Source organism: Podospora pseudoanserina, chromosome 6, assembly GCF_035222485.1.
Source record: "Podospora pseudoanserina strain CBS 124.78 chromosome 6, whole genome shotgun sequence".
Taxonomy (NCBI): Eukaryota; Fungi; Ascomycota; class Sordariomycetes; order Sordariales; family Podosporaceae; genus Podospora; species Podospora pseudoanserina.
In genome coordinates this window covers 2887282-2905442 of record NC_085925.1, presented here as the reverse complement: position 1 = coordinate 2905442, position 18161 = coordinate 2887282, and the positions used below count along the sequence as shown (strand labels likewise).

Genomic DNA, 18161 nt, shown 5'->3' with positions numbered 1-18161 from the left:
TTGGAGGGAAACGACTTGTCTGATTTGGACTAACGCAGAAACTGTTCCTGGCGTGGATGCTACGCTGCATGAGCTGTTCTGACTCTAACACAGACATTGGTTCTCTGTCATAACTTTTATACCTACCCTAAGCGGAATAGTTGTTAATGCAGCCAGGGTTATTTTCTAGTAACTTCCACCAAAAGCCTTCCTGCAGCGCTAACAATAATTACCGTGGAATAGGTGTACGCTCCAGAAATAGCTCTGCCATAGTCTACCTCTAGTATAGCCTGGTCTCAGGTGGATTCAACTATTGCTCACCGTGCTCAGGGCTTTGCTCACCATGCTCAAGGTTTGCTCACCGTGCTCAGAGTTTGCTCACCCTGCTCATGGCTTTACTCACCCTGCTCATGGCTTTACTCACCCTGCTAAGGCCTTGCTCACCCTACTCAGGGTTTTACTCATCCCTACTCAGGGATTCTTCACTTCTGCTCAGGTTGAAGCGGCGAGTGCTCAGGTCCAAGAACGGAAATGGAAATTGTCCATGTCTAGATTCAGATATTGCAATAGGGGTTAAAAATCCAGCATTTTGCATACAAAAGTACAAATCCATCAACAACTAAGCGCGTATAATCTCTATTATTACAGATATTATAATGTAAATACTTTTGTGTACCAAGGTTTGATTTATGTAAATTTATTTACACGCATGCACTATAAATGTGGTTGTTTGAGGATTGATATTTTGCATGTTCACTCCTAAGTCCAGCATTTTTCCGGCCACGTAGTCTTAATAACAAAAAAACAGTCGTATTCTTTTGCGTTAATTCGTGAGACGGCGTAGTTTTTCTCCTTCTTTCCAACTTGCAAGTTCCTCCCGTTCTTCTTACTTTTCGCAACATGTCTCCTTCCAATTCTTTTCGTTGTTTTGTAACTCGGAGCCAACCTAACTATCTTCACCCAGCAACTCAACCAGATTATCTTGCAAAACGACGCGGTGGAGGCAAAGCTAGAGAAGGCGAAAGAACTGGCTGAAGCAGCCAACGCCAAGGTTCAACCATAAATAGAAGAAGGTGTGGCTTGAGAAAATGTCTCGCGCTGTGTCGCGCGGCCTCGATAACGTGGAGGAGTTCGAAAAGCTCGAGCGCGGGGAGGCTGCTGGCAGATGGTTTCCCTTCTGAGTCTGCCTAGCATCTCGATCTGTAATTAGGTCCTTGGGCGCTACCGCGGTCATATCGTCGCTGTTAGCATCGCCGTTAGGTAGTCACCCATCAAAGCACGGCAAACCCGGCGTTACCCACTTCCCCAAGCCATCTCCTCTCAGCCAGGAGCCATCTGTTCTGGGCAGCAGCCCTTCAATAAGCCTCAGGCGATAGATCGTAGAAGCAGCGCTACGCAGGACGTTCCTATCCTGAATATTCCCAAGCCTAAATGCGCGATCCAGAGTTTAGTCTAGTAATAAGGTCCTGAAAAAGAAAAATTTGCTATTCATACCTTTTGTACCTGTGTATACACCAACAAAAAAAAAAAAGTACCATCGTGGATGATGGCTAGCAGATATGAAGTCTAACAATACAGGATTTTTGCCCTTTGCTTTTTGTCAACTTTGTTATGTCCGTCTTTGTGTTTTTCCCATTTACTATTTGGGCGTTGAGCACCGGATGCTTTTAAGGCTGCCGAGGACGAATCCCGCAGGTGTAGTTATTGTCCGCTCAGTATGCGGAAGACCTCACCAGCCCATGCAGCCACCTGAGCGACCTCAATACTAAGGAATCAAACCTCCGCACGGAATCGAGCTCACCGTGGACGGCAGGGGTGAACATGTGGATAAGTACTCGGTATGACGGCTAGAGTCACCCTGTGGCCAGCTTGAGTTGAAGTGATAAAGTATCTTCTACCAGACACGCCGTTCGGATCTTCGTTGGGTACAAACATCAGGAATTTGATGTCAGCAATGGAGAGCAGAACATAGGTATGCTTTTCAATAGCTATATCTTAGGCAAATGATAGGTACCGGGAGGAGACTACATTGCCACCTACATATGTTTAAAGATACAGTTCTGCATCTTTGTAGCGGGATTTGTCTTTGAGATGAGACAGATGACAGCGGTATTTGGCGTAAAGCGTATATCAATAAGCGCTTGAAGCCGCTTAGATGATATTCGCGTTATCTGAGCTAGATGTTGAGTAGATCATACTGTAGCCAGAAATAGCTTCGCTTTCTAGAACTTACATCCGCACACCTATAAGTACAAGGAAAACATCTCTCAGGGCTTCTAGTTTACATCTTTCTCACTCACACACAAACACATACATACACACAAAATGACAGGAAAACAGACCAAAGTGACCAAACCTGCCAAAAAGAAGCTCCATGGAACTAAGCCCCCGCTTTCCGAATGCCGAGAAGGGTGTTAAGAAGGATGCCGAGGAGGATGTCAAGCAAGATGCTGAGCAGGATTCCGAGCCGGATTCTGAGCAAGATACTGAGCGGTTGATCAGAGCTTCCTGTCCTGGGTTGAGAATAGGGAAAACCCGGCAGACATCATGACTTCAGCTCAACAATTGGAGATGCTATCACGGACTGCTCAAAAAAATGTTGATGAGAATGCTAAACTTTTTGACTGGACAAAAGGTAATTTTAGGAACCAATGGGTCCTTGTACAACATGGGCCAATAAATTCTACGGTATTCCGACTCAAACGAGGAATTGAAGTCGATTCGGTGTTTATAGAGAACATTTCAAATCGCCTCAGCCGACCTGGCCAGCAGAAAAATGAAGATGAAGAATCCATCTTGAAAAAAAACAACGTCGAGGTAACAATATAAGGAGTAGCGTGGGATTTTCCTCCCGACGAACCATGTCCAATAAGATTACTGAACCCTGTTTTCTGGCCCAAGGCCAAGACCACGTCCAGACGCAAAAACATCATTCACAAATATAAAGATGAAATTTCTGTCACCTACTGAACCAAAAGTTACTACGAGTTGGGAAACAAGGTCAACTTTCCAGCGGCTGTGGGGCAATAAGATGTTAACTATGCAGGAAGATATCAAGATAGGCGAACACACCGTAGTTCCTAAGGGCGGAAGTGCTCCTCGACACTCTTCGCTTCCCCTATTAAGAAGATACTTTGTAAACGTGCGGATAGTAAGTAATATATGGAAGGGAAAATGTGTAGGTTAGAAGCGATTATATGATGGGTGTGAATCAGCAAAGGAAAGTAGATAGAAGCCGGAAATGGCTGCCCCTTATGTAGAGGAGAACCCCGTCGCAGAGATATTCGTTCTTAGATCCTGCGTAAGCCGTGTGGAGCCCAACAGATTCTTTCCTCAGGGGCTATTTATGGCTTCTACTGAAATATTGTGTCTCAACTTGTTGTTCTTGACGAGCCCTGCGGTTTCAGAGGACCATGTGTTCAAAACCTGAGCGTAGACTGAGCACAAGGGAGCCGACCCTGAGCCGTCCTGAGCAGGCCTGATTAAAGCGGCGGGACGAGCTAACTACGTTGGGGATTGTGTGAGGTTCATATTCGTCGCCGACTTCCAGAAGACTACAGCACATAAGCAGGTTGCATAAACTGTGGCATGCCATTTCTTTCAATCTCAGTAGTATGGAGACGCATCGCGAATCCAAGAACTCTCCCATCTGCGAACGGGCGGCCTCCCACCCCGTCGAAAGTTCGTGAGCGGGTGCTGTTATCCGGAACAGGTACTCCACCGCACACTCGCTGGTATGAAGCATGGCAAAGATTTATTTTTTGAGATGTGTATCAACCAAGGCAGACTGAGAGATTGACTGTGATGTGTTCACTCGTGATGCCTCTTCCACTCTTAGCGCTCAATAGTTAACCACTTGCTTTGCAAAGCTCCTTGGGACGCCTTCATCGTGACATTGGCAGATATCAGCTCGTAAGTTGAACCTATGAAAGCCACGCTTGGTGGAGAGTGAGGTCAGGCCATCGCTGTTGGATGCCTTACTACCTGCAAGGTTCTCTTGGCCGAATGATAGTCGGGATGGGCAGAAAAGTGGGCAAGGTAAGAATCTTATCACTCCACAATGCTTCATTCCCTTGGCAGCACCAAACCCAAATCCCAGGGACGCGGTCAACACGTTGTCAATGCAGGGCGCTTTTGTCCTTTAATAACTCGCCCGCTGCGGCGTCCGTCACCCTGAAGCTTGTCTCCATTCCGGAAGGTCGTATAAGCAGGCCCCAATTTTATGTGCGGCTACGAGTAAGCATTGAGACCCAAGACCTGACAGCAAGCTTGACTGCGCCACAAACCTCATTAGCTAGTCTGTCTTAGGGCTGGATGAACTCGGGACATTTGAGCGGTTTCTTATCGTTCCAAGGCGCTTTCTTGCTTGTAAAACGTCACTATGGACTCACATGCACCCATTGTGTTTCTTGTTTGCGCTGCACAATGACGGTGTGTGTAACTGGTGAGAGCTGATGGGTTTCCACTTCAGGCCAACCATAGTGATGGTTTTCAATGTCCTGATTGGCACGCCAGTAATTCTCTCTCTTCTTCAAGGCATAAGTCACATGATCCAACCAATCAATCCAATCGGAACCATCCTCATCGGGTATGGTGTAGCGGTAACATCGTTGACTCTCACTTCTCAGAAGTGCCTGTTCTCTCAACAGCCCCGGGTTCGACTCCCGGTATCCGAGTCCTTTCTTTTGCATTTTTTGGTCTGTCGAATCTCCCAGTTGCTTCTATTGAGATCGTGTACAAAGGGGGCTGTTATGGAAGCAGACACACACATAAAGATGTGATAGTCCAAGTATTGCTTAATTTTTTCGCATGTTGTGTCTCGAATCTTTTTTTACATCATGTGGTCCGTGCTTGATAAGATTGACGTTGTGTTGGTCCAGGCACAAAGCTTGGCATTCTGGGTACGGAAATTTGATCGCTCACCTCAGCAACAACCACCTGCTTTCGGAGCAAACGGACCACAACATCAGCAACTCGCTCGAACATGCAGCTCTCGAGAGCAAATCACTACCCGAATGCGAATGAGAGCTTGCCGGCAAGCTGCGAGAACTCGGCCACCTTTCCCCACAGGCCTGCCCAGCCTCCAATGATGAGCGCGGGGAACTTGTGCATCGGTGTGACTGGGCCGAGGTCGTGCGCCGCCGACGACACCATTTGGTGATCGCAGGAGGCCAGCTCAGCTCACAGAAGGCAGTTTCCCCGCGTCGGTGACAGGTTGTACCTCACGAACCGGCCACCCAGTTTACCCAGGATAAATTATCGAATATCGAAGCATAATATCCCATATTGGGGGTCCGGCCCCCCGCGTCTTTGGGGAACGTGCCTGTCGTGCTCGCCGGGGACAATGGATGATGAGAGAGCTTCTGGAATTTCGTAACCGAGAGCCAATGACAGGTGCCACTCGCAGCCACGAGGAAGCAGGGCCGGCGAAGGTGGTCCAGACGCGGGTGGGGATGCATGCAGGGCTCAGTGAAGCTAAGAAAAGCCAAGTTTGGATAAGCGGCCCTAGCCGGCCCCCCCTCGTCCCTGATGGGCAATTGATTGACAAGATCTGTTGGCACCAGAACCAGGCATCCCACTCGCAGGGCAACGAAAACCGGCGCGCTGGATCTGCCTTCTTGGCAGCTGCTTCATGGTGATGGTGAGGTTTCTGTCTGTTCTGTCTGCTGACTGTCGCATGAAGCACAATGTCTGTATGCTGCCTGCCAACTGTGCCAACATGATCAGACGGCAGACGATGAATGGGCAAGGGCAAGGGCAACCACAGGCTCAGTCTCACGGTAGGTAGGTGGTCAGCCAACAGCGACGCAAGGGAGCCTACCATCTCGCCTCCACTTTCCTCTCCGCCGCAGGGTATCTAACGCAACACCGTCGGTCAACACCCGACATCGTGGCCCTGCCCGGCTGGTGGCCCTACGCTAGCGTCTCACGTCTTTCTCTTTCTTGATCATGACTGCCGTCCCCTTACTCGTCCCCGCCGCCCCAGGAACCTTTTTTTGGTTACCTCCTTCCAACCACAGCAAAACCCACCTTCCTCCAGCAACATGATGCCACCAGTTCCAACAATGAACAGGAAGCTGAGCCACGGCTTCCTCGGGTGATATTGACAAAACTACCTTATCACCACCACCCGCTTGTTGCCCATATTATCCCCAACTTTTTAGCCTATTGCACACACACACACACACACACATATACACACACCACACACACACGACGTCCGGTATTACACTGCAACACTTAATCGGGATATTGCGACATTTTAAATCCAAAGGACCTCGCTGCCTCTTATAAAGATTACGGTATTGCTCTTAAATTGCGTACATACCTTTTTCCTTTTGCTCCGGTTGTTCCAGACCATCCCCCCCTCCCCGCATGCGGAACGACCCAGTCACCCGAGACATTTTTCATGATCACCACATCACCATCGGTCCGTTTCCGCTTGACTTACACGGCGGTTCAGGCGGCTTTTTGAACTTTCTGCCTTACCTTGGCTTCTTTCCCCCCTTGTCTTGGCTGGTGTGGTCCAAGATATCGTGGCCGACTGGCAAAAGGGAGTATCCTTGGGTGTACATATAAATAGGTGTTCGACAAGTCCGGAAACGGGTTGTTGTGGTGCTTGCTCCTCTTGGACCTTTTTTTAAAAAGAATTTAACACATTCTGCCATTCACTTGGCAATCCTGCGACGTTCGCCCTCTGGCAGCTGTCCACATCGCATCACTTACACCCACGACATCGGGGGCTCTGCTGTCCTCTCGGGACTTGCCCTCACATACCTATCACGCCTCACACCATCACCACCAAACCCCACTTACAGCCAAAATGTTTCTCCCAATACACAACCTCATACTCGGTGCGTTCCCCCTTCTCCTCCCCTCTCCCCGTCCTTCACTAACGCATCACGCAGCGCTGGCAACCCCCCTAGCAAACCAAGGCGTAGCAGTAAACCACTTCAACCTCGGCTCTCGCGCCGTCCAACCCATAGCAAACGCCACCCCCCTCCGCATCATGCCTTTAGGGGCATCAATAACCTACGGCCAAGCCTCCACAGACGGCAACGGCTACCGAAACGAACTCCGCAACCAGCTCGTCGCCGCCGGCAACACCTTGGTAAACTTCGTCGGCTCCCGAAAAGCGGGCATAATGCGCGACAACGATGTGGAAGGCTGGCCAGGCGCCCGCATCGACGAAGTCCACTCGAGAGCCGTCGCTGCGGTGTCGGTGCCGAAATACAAACCCAACGTTTTTCTTGTGAATGCGGGGACGAATGATGCGTTGCAGAATAAGGATGTGCGTACTGCCGCGCTGAGGATGGAGGCGATGTTGAATGATTGCTGGACCTTGTCACCCCGGGCAGTGGTGATCCTTTCAACACTGCTGCTCAACAAGGATCCAGTCGTGGAGAGGAGGGTGTTGGATATAAATGACCAGTTTCGGAGGTTGGTTAAGAGCCTGAGGGATGAGGGAAGGAGAATTGTGCTGGTGGACATGCACAACGATCAGGGGCCGATGGAGGGGGTGGATTTTGCTGATCAGACGCACCCTAATGATAGGGGATATAAGAAGATGGCGAATATATGGTTTGCCGGGCTGGTGGCGGCGGGGGATGAGGGGTGGATTCAGACGCCTGAGGTTGTGGCGGGGCTGCCGGATGATGGGCTGAGATCTTAGAGGGATCGAGAGCAAGTTGTTTATGGTGGTCCTGCTGGTGGTGTTGGGGATGAGGAGGTGGTGGCTGCTGAGGGCGGTGATGAGGAGAAGGGGGTGAATGAGGTTGGCCCGGGCGGTTAGACACCGAAAACAACACCAGTCCCCGCGGAAAGACCAACATGGGCTACATCAACACCGGCTGCCACCACCAAGTCGCCCAACAGCGAACCAGGGCAAGTAACACCAACCTCGAGTGTGAATATTGTTGAGGAACAAAAGCCGGAAGGCTCCCAGTCTGAAGAAGGCTCTCCGTCTGAGGAAGGCTCTTCGTTTAAATCCGTCTGGTATATAAAAACGCCAAAGGACAGCATCACGACCCATATCCGCCTGCAGCTGCTGCCGTCTATCGCAATTCTGATTGAAATGTTGGAGAGATCAACCTCATGGTCGGGTTACCTTGTTATCCGTCTCCTTATTCTTTGGAATTTGTGGAGCTTTCAGCTCAACTACGGCATAGGGTCTATTTGGGGGCTTTACACGACAGCATTGTTTTGGATGGTTTATTCTGAGCAGTTCGAAACCATGTCCCATATCCACCTGCTGCTGCCGCTATCTATCGTAATTCTATTTCCAAGGTTGTATAACTAGCATTATGGTCGGGTCACCTTGTTATCCGTCTCCTTATTCTTTGGAATTTGTGGAACGTTCAACTCAGCTCTGGCACAGGGTCTTTTTGGGGGGCTTACGCAACAGCATTGTTTTGGATTGTTTATTATGAGCAGTTCGACCGAACCTTGTTTCTCCTCTGGTTGGTGTGTGGGGGCCCTCTGCCTGAAAAGTTCCACGATGTAACCATCGTGGCTTCCCAACAGATTCGATAGCCTATGAATGGCTTATCATGGGTATGGAGCCCACCGGTGTTTTTTATAATGGCTTGGGGAAATGGAGGATGATGAAGTGGAGGGAGAAGATGAGCGTCATGGATTGTAGAGTAAATTATTTGCACAGCGGAAATAAAGCGTTACTTTTATGCTTATAAATGTATTTGATGTCCTTGAAGGTGGATTGACTGGTCGTCTTTGAGACTCTATCCAGAGTGTGTTTACTCTTGTTCGATGGACATTGGCTCCTCCCTGATGTGTGTGTAAAACACAAACCGTCTGTTTTCACCCAAGGTGAGGGGGGCCTGGGAAAGTATTGACCAAGGTAAGTGTTGAAAGATAACAAATAAGGGCTATGCATAGATGGATTCCACCAGACAACAGTGTCCATTGTCAATACAGGTAGGTGTGGATCAAACTCAGATAGGTGCCTAATAAGCTCTATGGAAGGTACCTTGACGGTGCAGAACGGCGAGCGCTGGCCATCGGTGCCCGATGATGGGTGGAACCCTGGTCCATGCATGGGGAGACATCTGCAACTTCCCTTCCTTCGACTTGGACCAGCTGCGGTGGGGGGTGGGGGGGTGGCATTTGGTCTGTTTCTTTGGAAACTCTCAGCTCTTGTTCCTCTTCTGGATTCCCCAGCCGATTCCCACCAAGACGTACGGAGTCCATACCAACGCTTATAGCCATTGTGGACTCTGGGTGACATCTACATTCACACGGATAGGTGCACAAAAGCAGAAGAAGGTAAATAATATTCAAGCCCTCGTAAGTAATATGGACGGACCCTACTCAACCTGACACCAACATGGCTAGGAGCTCAAAATCCAAAAGCAGGTTAGGGGCCTTGAATCCGGGTTTGGACTGTTTCACTTTGCCTGACTGAGCTGTAGAGAGAGAGAGGCCGAGAGACGTGCCGGTCTGAAGGCGTGTTCTGCTCTGTCTGGTGCTGGCCGTGGGAGAGTTGGCAGGTCGACGACGACAACAAGGACAACATGACATGCACTTCGATATTTGTCGCATGTCTGAGTAGGTAGGATATGGCATAGATAGCCTACCTCCGGGACCATGGGCTCGGATGGATCTGATGCATTAGTAACGGCATGGCTGCAGGCTGCATGTAAGATGCCGCACCTGGATCCGACAGCTGCATGATGCAGCAGGTGGTGCAGGCCAGACGACGGTCCACTAGTTGGTCGTCGATCTAGATCCTGAGCACGTTATAGGGTAGGCACAAATGATGGGCATCACACCGCAATAGGTAAGTTGTGTACCATATATTGTCAGGTGCTGAAAGTCTTGAGATGGCAGATCCATACCTCCCCTACTCCCCCACCTCCATAGCCCTCCCTAACCGCCTCCTCACACTCCCTCTTCCACCACTCTCTTGCCTTTTTGGAAAAGTATGCCGCTCGCGATAATAGTTTCTTTTCCTTGGCGAGGAGCATCTCTGCTTCGGCGGCGTAGTACTCCTGTGAGTACTTCGCCAACTTACTCGAGTACAAGGCGATTCGGGCGCGGTAGTAATGGCTGTTGTAGAGTTTTGAGTTTGAGTTTTTTATGGCGGTGATGCCTGGGTGGGAGATGCGACGGGTGGTGGTGGTGGTGGTGGTGGTGGTGGTATTAGGTTTCTGATTCTCTTCGTTTCTGTTGAATTTGGATTTTGGTTTGATTGGAGCCCCGATTTTCAGGTGTGGATAGCCTGGGAAGAAAGCGAGGTCTGGTGCGCTGTAATCATCTGGTTCGGGCTTGACGAGGGCTTGTTGCTCCATCTTGATGTTATGAACTGACGTCCCGATGGATATGAAGGAGCAGGAGTTTGGTTGGTATGCCTTCAAATATATATATATATATATATATAAAATAGGCGTTAAATGTGTGTTATAAGCCTTCGGGGATAGTCGAAAGGCCTTCTTAGATGTTTAAGAAGTGTCATAACTATCTCTGAATGCTTTAATATTTCATCGCAGTCCCTTATTTTCTGTCCACAGGGGTGCTACTAAGCGGAGGTTCGGATGGCAGTGAAGAAAAAGACGGGATTTTGGGATGGAAAGTTGCTCGGTGTGTCAAGTTAAATATTAAGGAGACAAACTTTGTTTTTGAGTTCGGTGGGCGGACAAGATGTGCACCTGTGGTAAACTCATTTTTCCCAGTCGATAACGTTTGGTACCCAGCTGAGTGAAAAGACATAGACTGCCATGCCCTTCTTGACATAGGTAAAGATGAAATAGAATATTATCCAAAAGATCATATGACATGTAGAGACCTCAGATATTGTAAAATTTCGCCCCTGAAGATAGCCAGAAACCGCGGGACCTCCCAAGTAGCGTGCAGCAAAAAGGGTATCAACATCAACCTTTAGAACGCCATAACGCCGTCTCCATGCAACCATATTCACATTATACCCTCGTCCACGGCCCCTACTCAACCACACTCAACTCAGCCAGCCCATCATCCAGAGAATTCTTGGTCTCCACGCACTCAATCTGATGTTTTGGAACGACCTTGAACAGCCTATCCCAACTCTCCTCCCCCTTCCCATTTTCCGATGACGGCGAGGGCGAAGGTGAAGGCGAAGGTGACCCCGAAGGCGAAAGCCCCGGCGAGCCGGGTCCCAAGCCCTTCAACATCCCCAACGCCGCTCTCGCCTCCTCCTTCTGCCTCGTCATCCCCCGCCTGACAAGCTCGGCCTTCTGCAAACCCTCCAATGCCTCTTGCTCCTCAACCCATTTCCGCAACCTAGTCTCATCCTCCACCCAAGGCATCCCTCCCATCTCAATCAACCTCCATCTGAGTTCAGCTACCTTCTTCGGGTCCGAGAGCTCGTCAATAGCGGCATCACCCCTCAGCCCAGGCCATAAAAGGATCTGTCCATATTGATCATATACAGCTTCCAAGTAAGGTGCACCACAGTTACACGTCACCTGCTCTTGTGCCATGATCTTGAAGATGCTGTTTTGATTCTTGCACGTCGCGCAGGTGAAAGCAGCTGGGATTCGGAGCTTGAGCGGGGGTCGGCCGAGGTGGTCTCTCATCTGGCATCCTTGCGGGGCATTGCTGTGATGATGGCTCGGGACACAGGTCTGGGGATCGTGGGCGTGGGGACAGGAGCTAACTCGTCTGTCTTGGGAGAAGACAAGGAAATTGCTGGTGTTGTCGCAGTGGCAGCATGTGTATTCTTTCGGGGTGAAGGGTGAGCAGATGTTGATGTGACTGGGAGGGTAGATAGGCTTGAGCGCCGGTTTCGTCATCGGTCGCTCCATTGTTGTTATTCGTGATCTGGGATGTATATCCCTTCTCGTGGTTGAGAGTATTTTGACGAGGGGAGTATCTTCGGGTAGCCAAGTCGAGTGCTGCAACAAAGTCGTAGCTGGCTCTCTCGGTGGTCGCCGGTTGACTCGGGGGATTTATTCGGAGTATTACTCTCAGTCGGCTCCTTCGGCGGTGTCTTACCCAATCGAGTTAATGTCTTCAAGCCCAACAGCCTTTTGTATCCGGCTCTTCATGTACTGTCTGGCTCCTTCGGAAGAGGGACCGGAGTAACTTTTTGTGCTGCAACCGGTGCCGCTCCTGTGGTACAAAAAGCCGTTAGTCCCCAAGTGAATTTGTCGAGAGCTTGGGGAACATTTAACCTTTCGTACCTACCTGAGCACCCACACCTCCCGATTCTGCTGGAGCTAATGTAGAGCGTTGGTGAAGGAACTGGGACGCCAAAATAAACAAGCTCCCGGTAGCTGATGTCAGGGCTTGACGGACTTTCCCCTGGAGCTCCGTAGCTGAGCGCAGGGCCCGCTGTTCAGGATCTGGTCATGGTCGATAAGATTCAATAATCCTTACTCATGCGTGCTGCTGGATACCGAGACCGCAAAGTGAAGTCGTGGGAATCATGACGCCATCTGTGCTACCCTTCATCAGCCAGTACAGTACCATCGTGACTATCTCACCATCTGTCCGGGTTTCCCCACACTGACCCAAAAAGCCACCAAGGGGAGATGCAATCTGACACCGAATGCCACATTGATCGGCAATCCCGGTCCCCCTCCCAGATCACGGACCCCGGGGGACGGCAGCCTTTGGTACGCCTTGCATCGTCGATGATGAGGGATGGGTGTGGCAGGGCGAACGCAAAGGTCCTTGTTAAAACGAACGGCTACCGATCAATCGCAGGTTCGTTGCGCACAGATGGGGTACCCAAGCTCCTGGGAAGAGTTCACTCTTGCTTCTGCCAATCCCCAAACTCCGAGTATCAGCGACCGAGATGGAAGGTTGCACCCCCGCAGACCTCACCAGCCTCCAACTTCTCAGCCATCAACCATGCCCGTGTTTTTCTCACCTCGCGATACTCACTGCAGAAAATGCAATAAGCAGCCATTCCATCTCCATTACATACCAAAGCTGCTTGAAATCTCATCTTAACTTTCTCACCATGAGAAGAGACGCCCTTGGCGACAGGAATATCAAAATCAAGAAAAGGCATGTACAAAAGCTTGACCGCTGGCACAGCGAGAGAAAGAGCCTCAACAACCACAGATGGGCTGTGGTGTACTAATGTTGCCGCCTGTGACAGACAAACCCAAGAGGGGTGGCCAACATCTTCTCCCAGACTCAGACTCAACTACTACCAACGGCGAGAAGAAAGAAGCAAGCACACTGCAGCCAACAAGCGTTGGCACCACAGAGATGGCATTATTACACACCTTATCATCACCATCACAGAGAGCAAAAGTAAATCACCACAAGCCACTTCCAGGTTGCTAGCCTTGCGGTCTGCGCCAAACAACTTCCCTCCAACCCTCAACACCCTCACTTTCACATCACCCATCAACCAAAAGATTTATAAAAATATAATAATTTATTTTTTTTGTTTTTTTGCTTTATATGCATACACCCTTCCCTGATCCCTCCCACCCTCTGAGAGATGACTGCAGCAACAACGAAACCGAATCGAATAGCAGTGCCCCCCGGGGAAGGAAAAAAAAAGCCCCCCAAATCCACTGATCGCCCCCAAATTCATCTCCCTCTATGAAATGGTACAATATCCTGCATGCAATAATAGCCCATAAAAGTCGCGGGTATATCCATCCCTCTAACAATAACCCTCAAAAACAGCCCTGCTCTTTCCCATTTTCTCCCTACCGTGTCTATAAACAACCCCAGACTCCAAACCTTTGTCCAGTCTACAAAAAAAACAAAAGTTGCGCTGTGAATCGCCTCGATACATCGGGCGTTGGGTATCTTGGTGGAAAAAACTCAAACTCGCTGAAACACTCTATCTCTTGCGCCTCCCCTCCGCTTTATTCATCCCAGGGATTGAACCCAGGACCATGGCCTCCCTGATCATAATCACCCTCGTCGTCCTCCTGCTCATAAGTCTCCTCCTCATGGTGTTGGTAATCCTCCTCGACACCCTCTTCCTCGTACGCAGCGGCGGTGTCGTGATCCTCATCACCCGCAGCCTGAGCCGGAGCCGGATCGTCGGGCATCTCTTCATCATCCCCTGCTCCATTGTTGCTGGCGGCGGCACTCAGCATGCCACTTTGGGTACCAGCAGAGCCAGGACCCCCCTGATTGAGGCTAAAGAGAGTGTCCATGTTGCCGTAATTGAGCTTTGTGCTGATCACGAGCGCGCGGTTGGCAAGCATCTGTGACATAGCCTCCGACGCCGAAGCAGCAGGCCCGGATTGACCCTCTCCAATGCGAGCCTTTTTCCCCTGGCTCTTCTTCTTAGGCTTGTTTCTCGCTACCTTTGCCTCAAACGTCTTTTGCTGCAGCTGGCGAAGCCAGTCCTTGTTTTGGTTATACCAAATTTGGGACTTGACCTTGCTATCTTCCTCGGACAAGCGGCAGAACATGACCTCGGGGTCATCCTCAAACTCGTCCTCCCGTATAATCGGGTCCAGAAGAGGATCGGCAGCAAGCGAGTTGGAGGCAGAGGCGGCAGGTGAAGTGCTGGCCTCGGCTTCCTCGTTGGAAGGTGTGTTGAGCGGAGCTTCGCCGGGCTGCTCATTCACGACAGCAGGAGCCTCCTTGGTAGAAGTCTCTGCGGCTGGGGTCTCTTCGTCTAGAATCGCCTTGGACACCTGAATGGCCGGCTGTTTCTCGAGCTGCTGTTCCAGGCGGGTGACCTCTTCAACGACGCGGGCAATGGCCGGATCCTCGATAAGTCCCTCCATGTCTGCCTCAATATTATCATCCTGGCTGTCGAAGTCGATAGCAAGCGTGGGTTTCGCCCGCTTGCCTTGCGCGGGCTCCTCCTGGACGCCCTTCGTTGCGTTCTCATCGCTGATGGGGGCGCCATTGGCAGCCGGAGTGGAACCAGCTCTGGGCTTGATCGTCACCTTCATACCCGGAATAGCAATGCCTTGCTGTTGAGCCATCGCCATCTCGCTGCTCGCATCGTACTCGTGGCTGTTCGGATTCTCATCTTCGTAAAACTCCCGGTGCAACGCCTCCACTTCCTCTTCCTCCAATCCGTCCTCCGGTGCCCCCAAACCACCAATCAGGAGAGCGCCTTCATGATCGGTCAAAAGCTGCTTCTTCTTGGGTTGTTCATTGGGGTTGGGCGGGATCACGAAACCGTCGCTGTCCACGTGGGGAGCTGAAGCTTCCTCAGCTTCCGAGTCCGGCGTGTCAGCATCAGCAGAAGTTCTCCGACACTTGGGAGCGCTTTGCTGGTCAGACTCTTGGGGATCTTCTGGGCTGTTGTCCGAGGCCTTCCTCTTTCTGGCTCTCTTGGGGTGCTTCTCGAGCCACTCCCTGGACTGCTTGTAGACAACAGGGGGATCATGAGAAGCCTCGGGGTGCATCTCGTCACCTTGCATAAACTGCTTGATGCTGAGACTGGCAGCGGGGACGGCGGCGAATTCGGACATGCGTTCCTGCAAAGTGGCCATCGTGACCTTGGCGACGTAAACCACCTCCCGAACAGTGCGGCGGAAGTTGTGCGCGCGAGCAGCCATGATGATAGCAGCGCCAGAGATACCCGCGGGCCGGCGACCAATGCTGATATTGTCTTTGACCATGCGGTGGGCGATGCGAAGTGCCGAGTTGGCGACCTTGTTGGTGTCATGGAGGAACTCTAGCTTGGCGGCGAAACGAAAGATCAGATTCTCCAGTGTGAGAGGGTCGTATCCAGTGTCGAATGTGGGAAGCCGTCTCATGAGCTCTTTGTAGTTGCGACCAAGAAGGAACACATCTGTCTTGACGATGTCGGCCAGATCGAGGAGCATGATCTGTTTCTGATTTGCAAGGCGGCAGGCGGCATACATGCAAACAGCGGCGACGTTGTGCTTGCGGCGGCCCTTGACGTAACTGGCACGAACAGCTTCCCTGTAGATGTCCATAGCTGTGTCTGCAACATCAAGAGGCACAGAAAGCTGGTGAACCATCTGGCTGCAGAGATCCCTGGTCTCTCTCTCGGCGCGCTCACGAGCTTCCTTGAGGCCGGCGCCGGGAACCCGACGAAAGGAGAGTCCCATCCCAGTTGGGCGGACGCCACCCTGGTTTGCACCGAGATAGCTACCTTGGACTGTGGCAGCTCCGTTGGAAGTCTCGCCAAAGGTGATCTCGGCGACGATGTCGTGTTCGCGGAGGACCAAACCGCAGTCCGCGCAAGCTCCTTCTTGGATATCTGTGCTACCGCAGTTTCTGCATTTTTCCGAACTGCCTGAAGAGCCCTTCGCCTGAGCCGCCGCGGAGGCAGGTGAGGGAGACGGGGCGACGGACAGCTGTCTCCTGCGGTCCGTGTTGTCCATGATACGACCAACGCGATTCGAGCGTTTGTTCTTGGGTTTGGGCGGCATGATTGCTGGTTTGGCTTGTTGTCCGTCTCAAATCGTGTTGTTCTTGTTGAGAGAAGAGAAAAGGGGGTGGCGGTGGATGGTTGGCTCTTGTGAGAGCCGTGAGAGATGAGTTGGTGGTGAAGATTGATGGCCAGCAGCAAGTCTCAAGGTTACAGAGAGACAAGCAAAGCAGCCGACGCGTTCGTCGCCCACCAGAAACAGCTTTGGCGGGGCTCCTCTGCCAGGAGAGACTGCAGAGCCGCGATTTCAAAGCTGGCAACTCGCAGGAGATGGTGATGCCCTCAGGCCAACTCTTCCGTGAAAGATGAGAATAAGGGGGGAAAGGGGTGTAACACGATTGGATAGAATTCCTGGCCAAGGGCGGTGATACTGGTGCGGGAAAAGAGTTCTGCGAGGCGAGAACTGTGTGTGGGGATTGAATTTTGCAAAACTGGGCGAATGGTCAAGCGGGGTGTTGAGGGCTCTGCCAAAAAAGTCGGTGGAAAGCTTGGGCCACTGGGTGAGTCAGCAGTCTGACAGGGGTACGAACGTCAAGATTCGAACACGGCTCCAAACACTTTTTTGCGAGCTTTGCATTCGGCCCGTCGATGGATAAATGACGGCGTTCAACAAAAGACTGGTAGATTTGCCTAGTGCCCTGCAATCCAAACATTTTCAGCTCTCTCGCTGCCAACCCGCCACCTCAGTCTGCCCTCAAGCCGTTGATTGCCTGCGCCCACCCGTCCTCAATTCACTTCGTCACCGACCATTCGACTGCCAGCGACCCTGGGGATTACGGGCCGACCCTCCTTCTTCGATGTTTGGCTTTCCACACTGCCACAGGTAACAACAACCTTGATGAACCCACCACCAGGCGGAACTGCCAATTCGGGCCTGTCTCAGCTGAGAAACTCCGACAGCAGCAACGTCGCAAATGCCGTGCTCAAATGCAAATCCGGCAGGTGAGAAGCCGCCCCGCTTCCTTCCACCGGGCAGCAAACCCCGCTGTGGTGCGCCTCAGCGACTCGAGTGACCACATGTCGTGATGTTTTGCAGCAGCAGCGTTTAACGTCCCTTTTTCTCGTATTCATGTAGCTATGCCTCAGTCCATGCTTCAGCATAAATATCTTTGCTCACCCTCACTCCTTTGACATCCCATCATCCATCATCAACCCACCTCCGTAAAACCTCAAAATGTCCTCCTCACCCTTCACCATCCGCGCCCCCCCAGCAACCGACATCTGGCGCAAGCCCCCCTCCAAAGACATCTTCAACGGTACCTCCCCTTTTTCTCCCACCCCTCCAACACCACCTCGCTAACCCCCTCCAGCACCAACATCCACCCCCTCCCACCTAACCCCTCCTCCCCCCTCCCCCTCTTCCTCTCCACAACCCTAACCTTCCGCCTCCCCTACAACCACCAATACGACCAATGCGGCCTCCTCCTCACCTTTTCCTCCCCTTCCTCCCCCTCCCTCAAAAAGTGGATCAAAGCCGGTATCGAATACTACAACTCCTCCCCCCGCCTCTCGGTAGTCTCATGCGACAACTGGGCCGACTGGTCCGTCTCCGCCCTCACCCCCGACCCCGACACCTCCACCCCCTGGACGACAATCTCGATCCAAAAAGAGGGAGACGATAACGGGGTGTCCCTCTGGGTCTACCAAGTCCTCAGTGATGGGACCAAGGTCCCCGTGAGGGAGATTTGCTGGGTTTATGGGCTCGCTGACTTGGAAAGCTGGACGGTGAAAGTCGAGGCTATGGCGGCGAGACCGGCAAAGGGGGAATTGGGGGAGTTGGTGGCTGAGGTGAAGGAGATGGACGTTAAGTGGAAGGAGTAGAGAGCTGTGGATGATATGGTGGAGG

The 18161-nt window shown here is 51.6% G+C and overlaps 4 protein-coding genes and 1 non-coding gene across 5 annotated transcripts; 2 read left to right on the top strand and 3 right to left on the bottom strand.

Annotated features, from left to right (window-relative positions):
• Positions 1–4563: 4563 nt before the first annotated feature.
• On the bottom strand, positions 4564–4655 carry QC764_0096920. The gene has a single exon. It is a non-coding gene; the product is annotated as a tRNA-Glu (tRNA).
• A 244-nt stretch (positions 4656–4899) lies between these two features.
• Positions 4900–8653, top strand: QC764_607250 (uncharacterized protein). The gene is made up of 2 exons (XM_062949229.1): positions 4900–6833; positions 6888–8653. Exons 1-2 carry the CDS (start codon positions 6803–6805, stop codon positions 7649–7651), a joined length of 795 nt encoding a protein of 264 aa, XP_062797897.1. The 5' UTR covers positions 4900–6802; the 3' UTR covers positions 7652–8653.
• Positions 8654–10934: 2281 nt separating this feature from the next.
• QC764_607240 (uncharacterized protein) lies at positions 10935–11777 on the bottom strand (the record flags this gene model as incomplete). Its single annotated transcript, XM_062949228.1, has 1 exon — positions 10935–11777. The coding sequence occupies one exon, from the start codon at positions 11775–11777 to the stop codon at positions 10935–10937; it is 843 nt and encodes a 280-aa protein (XP_062797896.1).
• A 2031-nt stretch (positions 11778–13808) lies between these two features.
• BRF1 (transcription factor TFIIIB subunit brf1) lies at positions 13809–16316 on the bottom strand (the record flags this gene model as incomplete). The annotated part of the gene is made up of 1 exon (XM_062949227.1): positions 13809–16316. The coding sequence occupies one exon, from the start codon at positions 16314–16316 to the stop codon at positions 13809–13811; it is 2508 nt and encodes an 835-aa protein (XP_062797895.1).
• Positions 16317–17231: 915 nt separating this feature from the next.
• QC764_607220 (uncharacterized protein) lies at positions 17232–18136 on the top strand (the record flags this gene model as incomplete). The annotated part of the gene is made up of 2 exons (XM_062949226.1): positions 17232–17571; positions 17670–18136. Exons 1-2 carry the CDS (start codon positions 17490–17492, stop codon positions 18134–18136), a joined length of 549 nt encoding a protein of 182 aa, XP_062797894.1. The 5' UTR covers positions 17232–17489.
• Between the last annotated feature and the right edge of the window lie 25 nt (positions 18137–18161).

Bases quoted from the DNA above. Each gene is read 5' to 3' on its own strand.
- QC764_607250 (XM_062949229.1), top strand. From the start codon at position 6,803: ATGTTTCTCCCAATACACAACCTCATACTCG. The intron at 6,834-6,887 runs GTGCGTTCCCCC...CGCATCACGCAG, and splicing joins AATACACAACCTCATACTCG to CGCTGGCAACCCCCCTAGCA.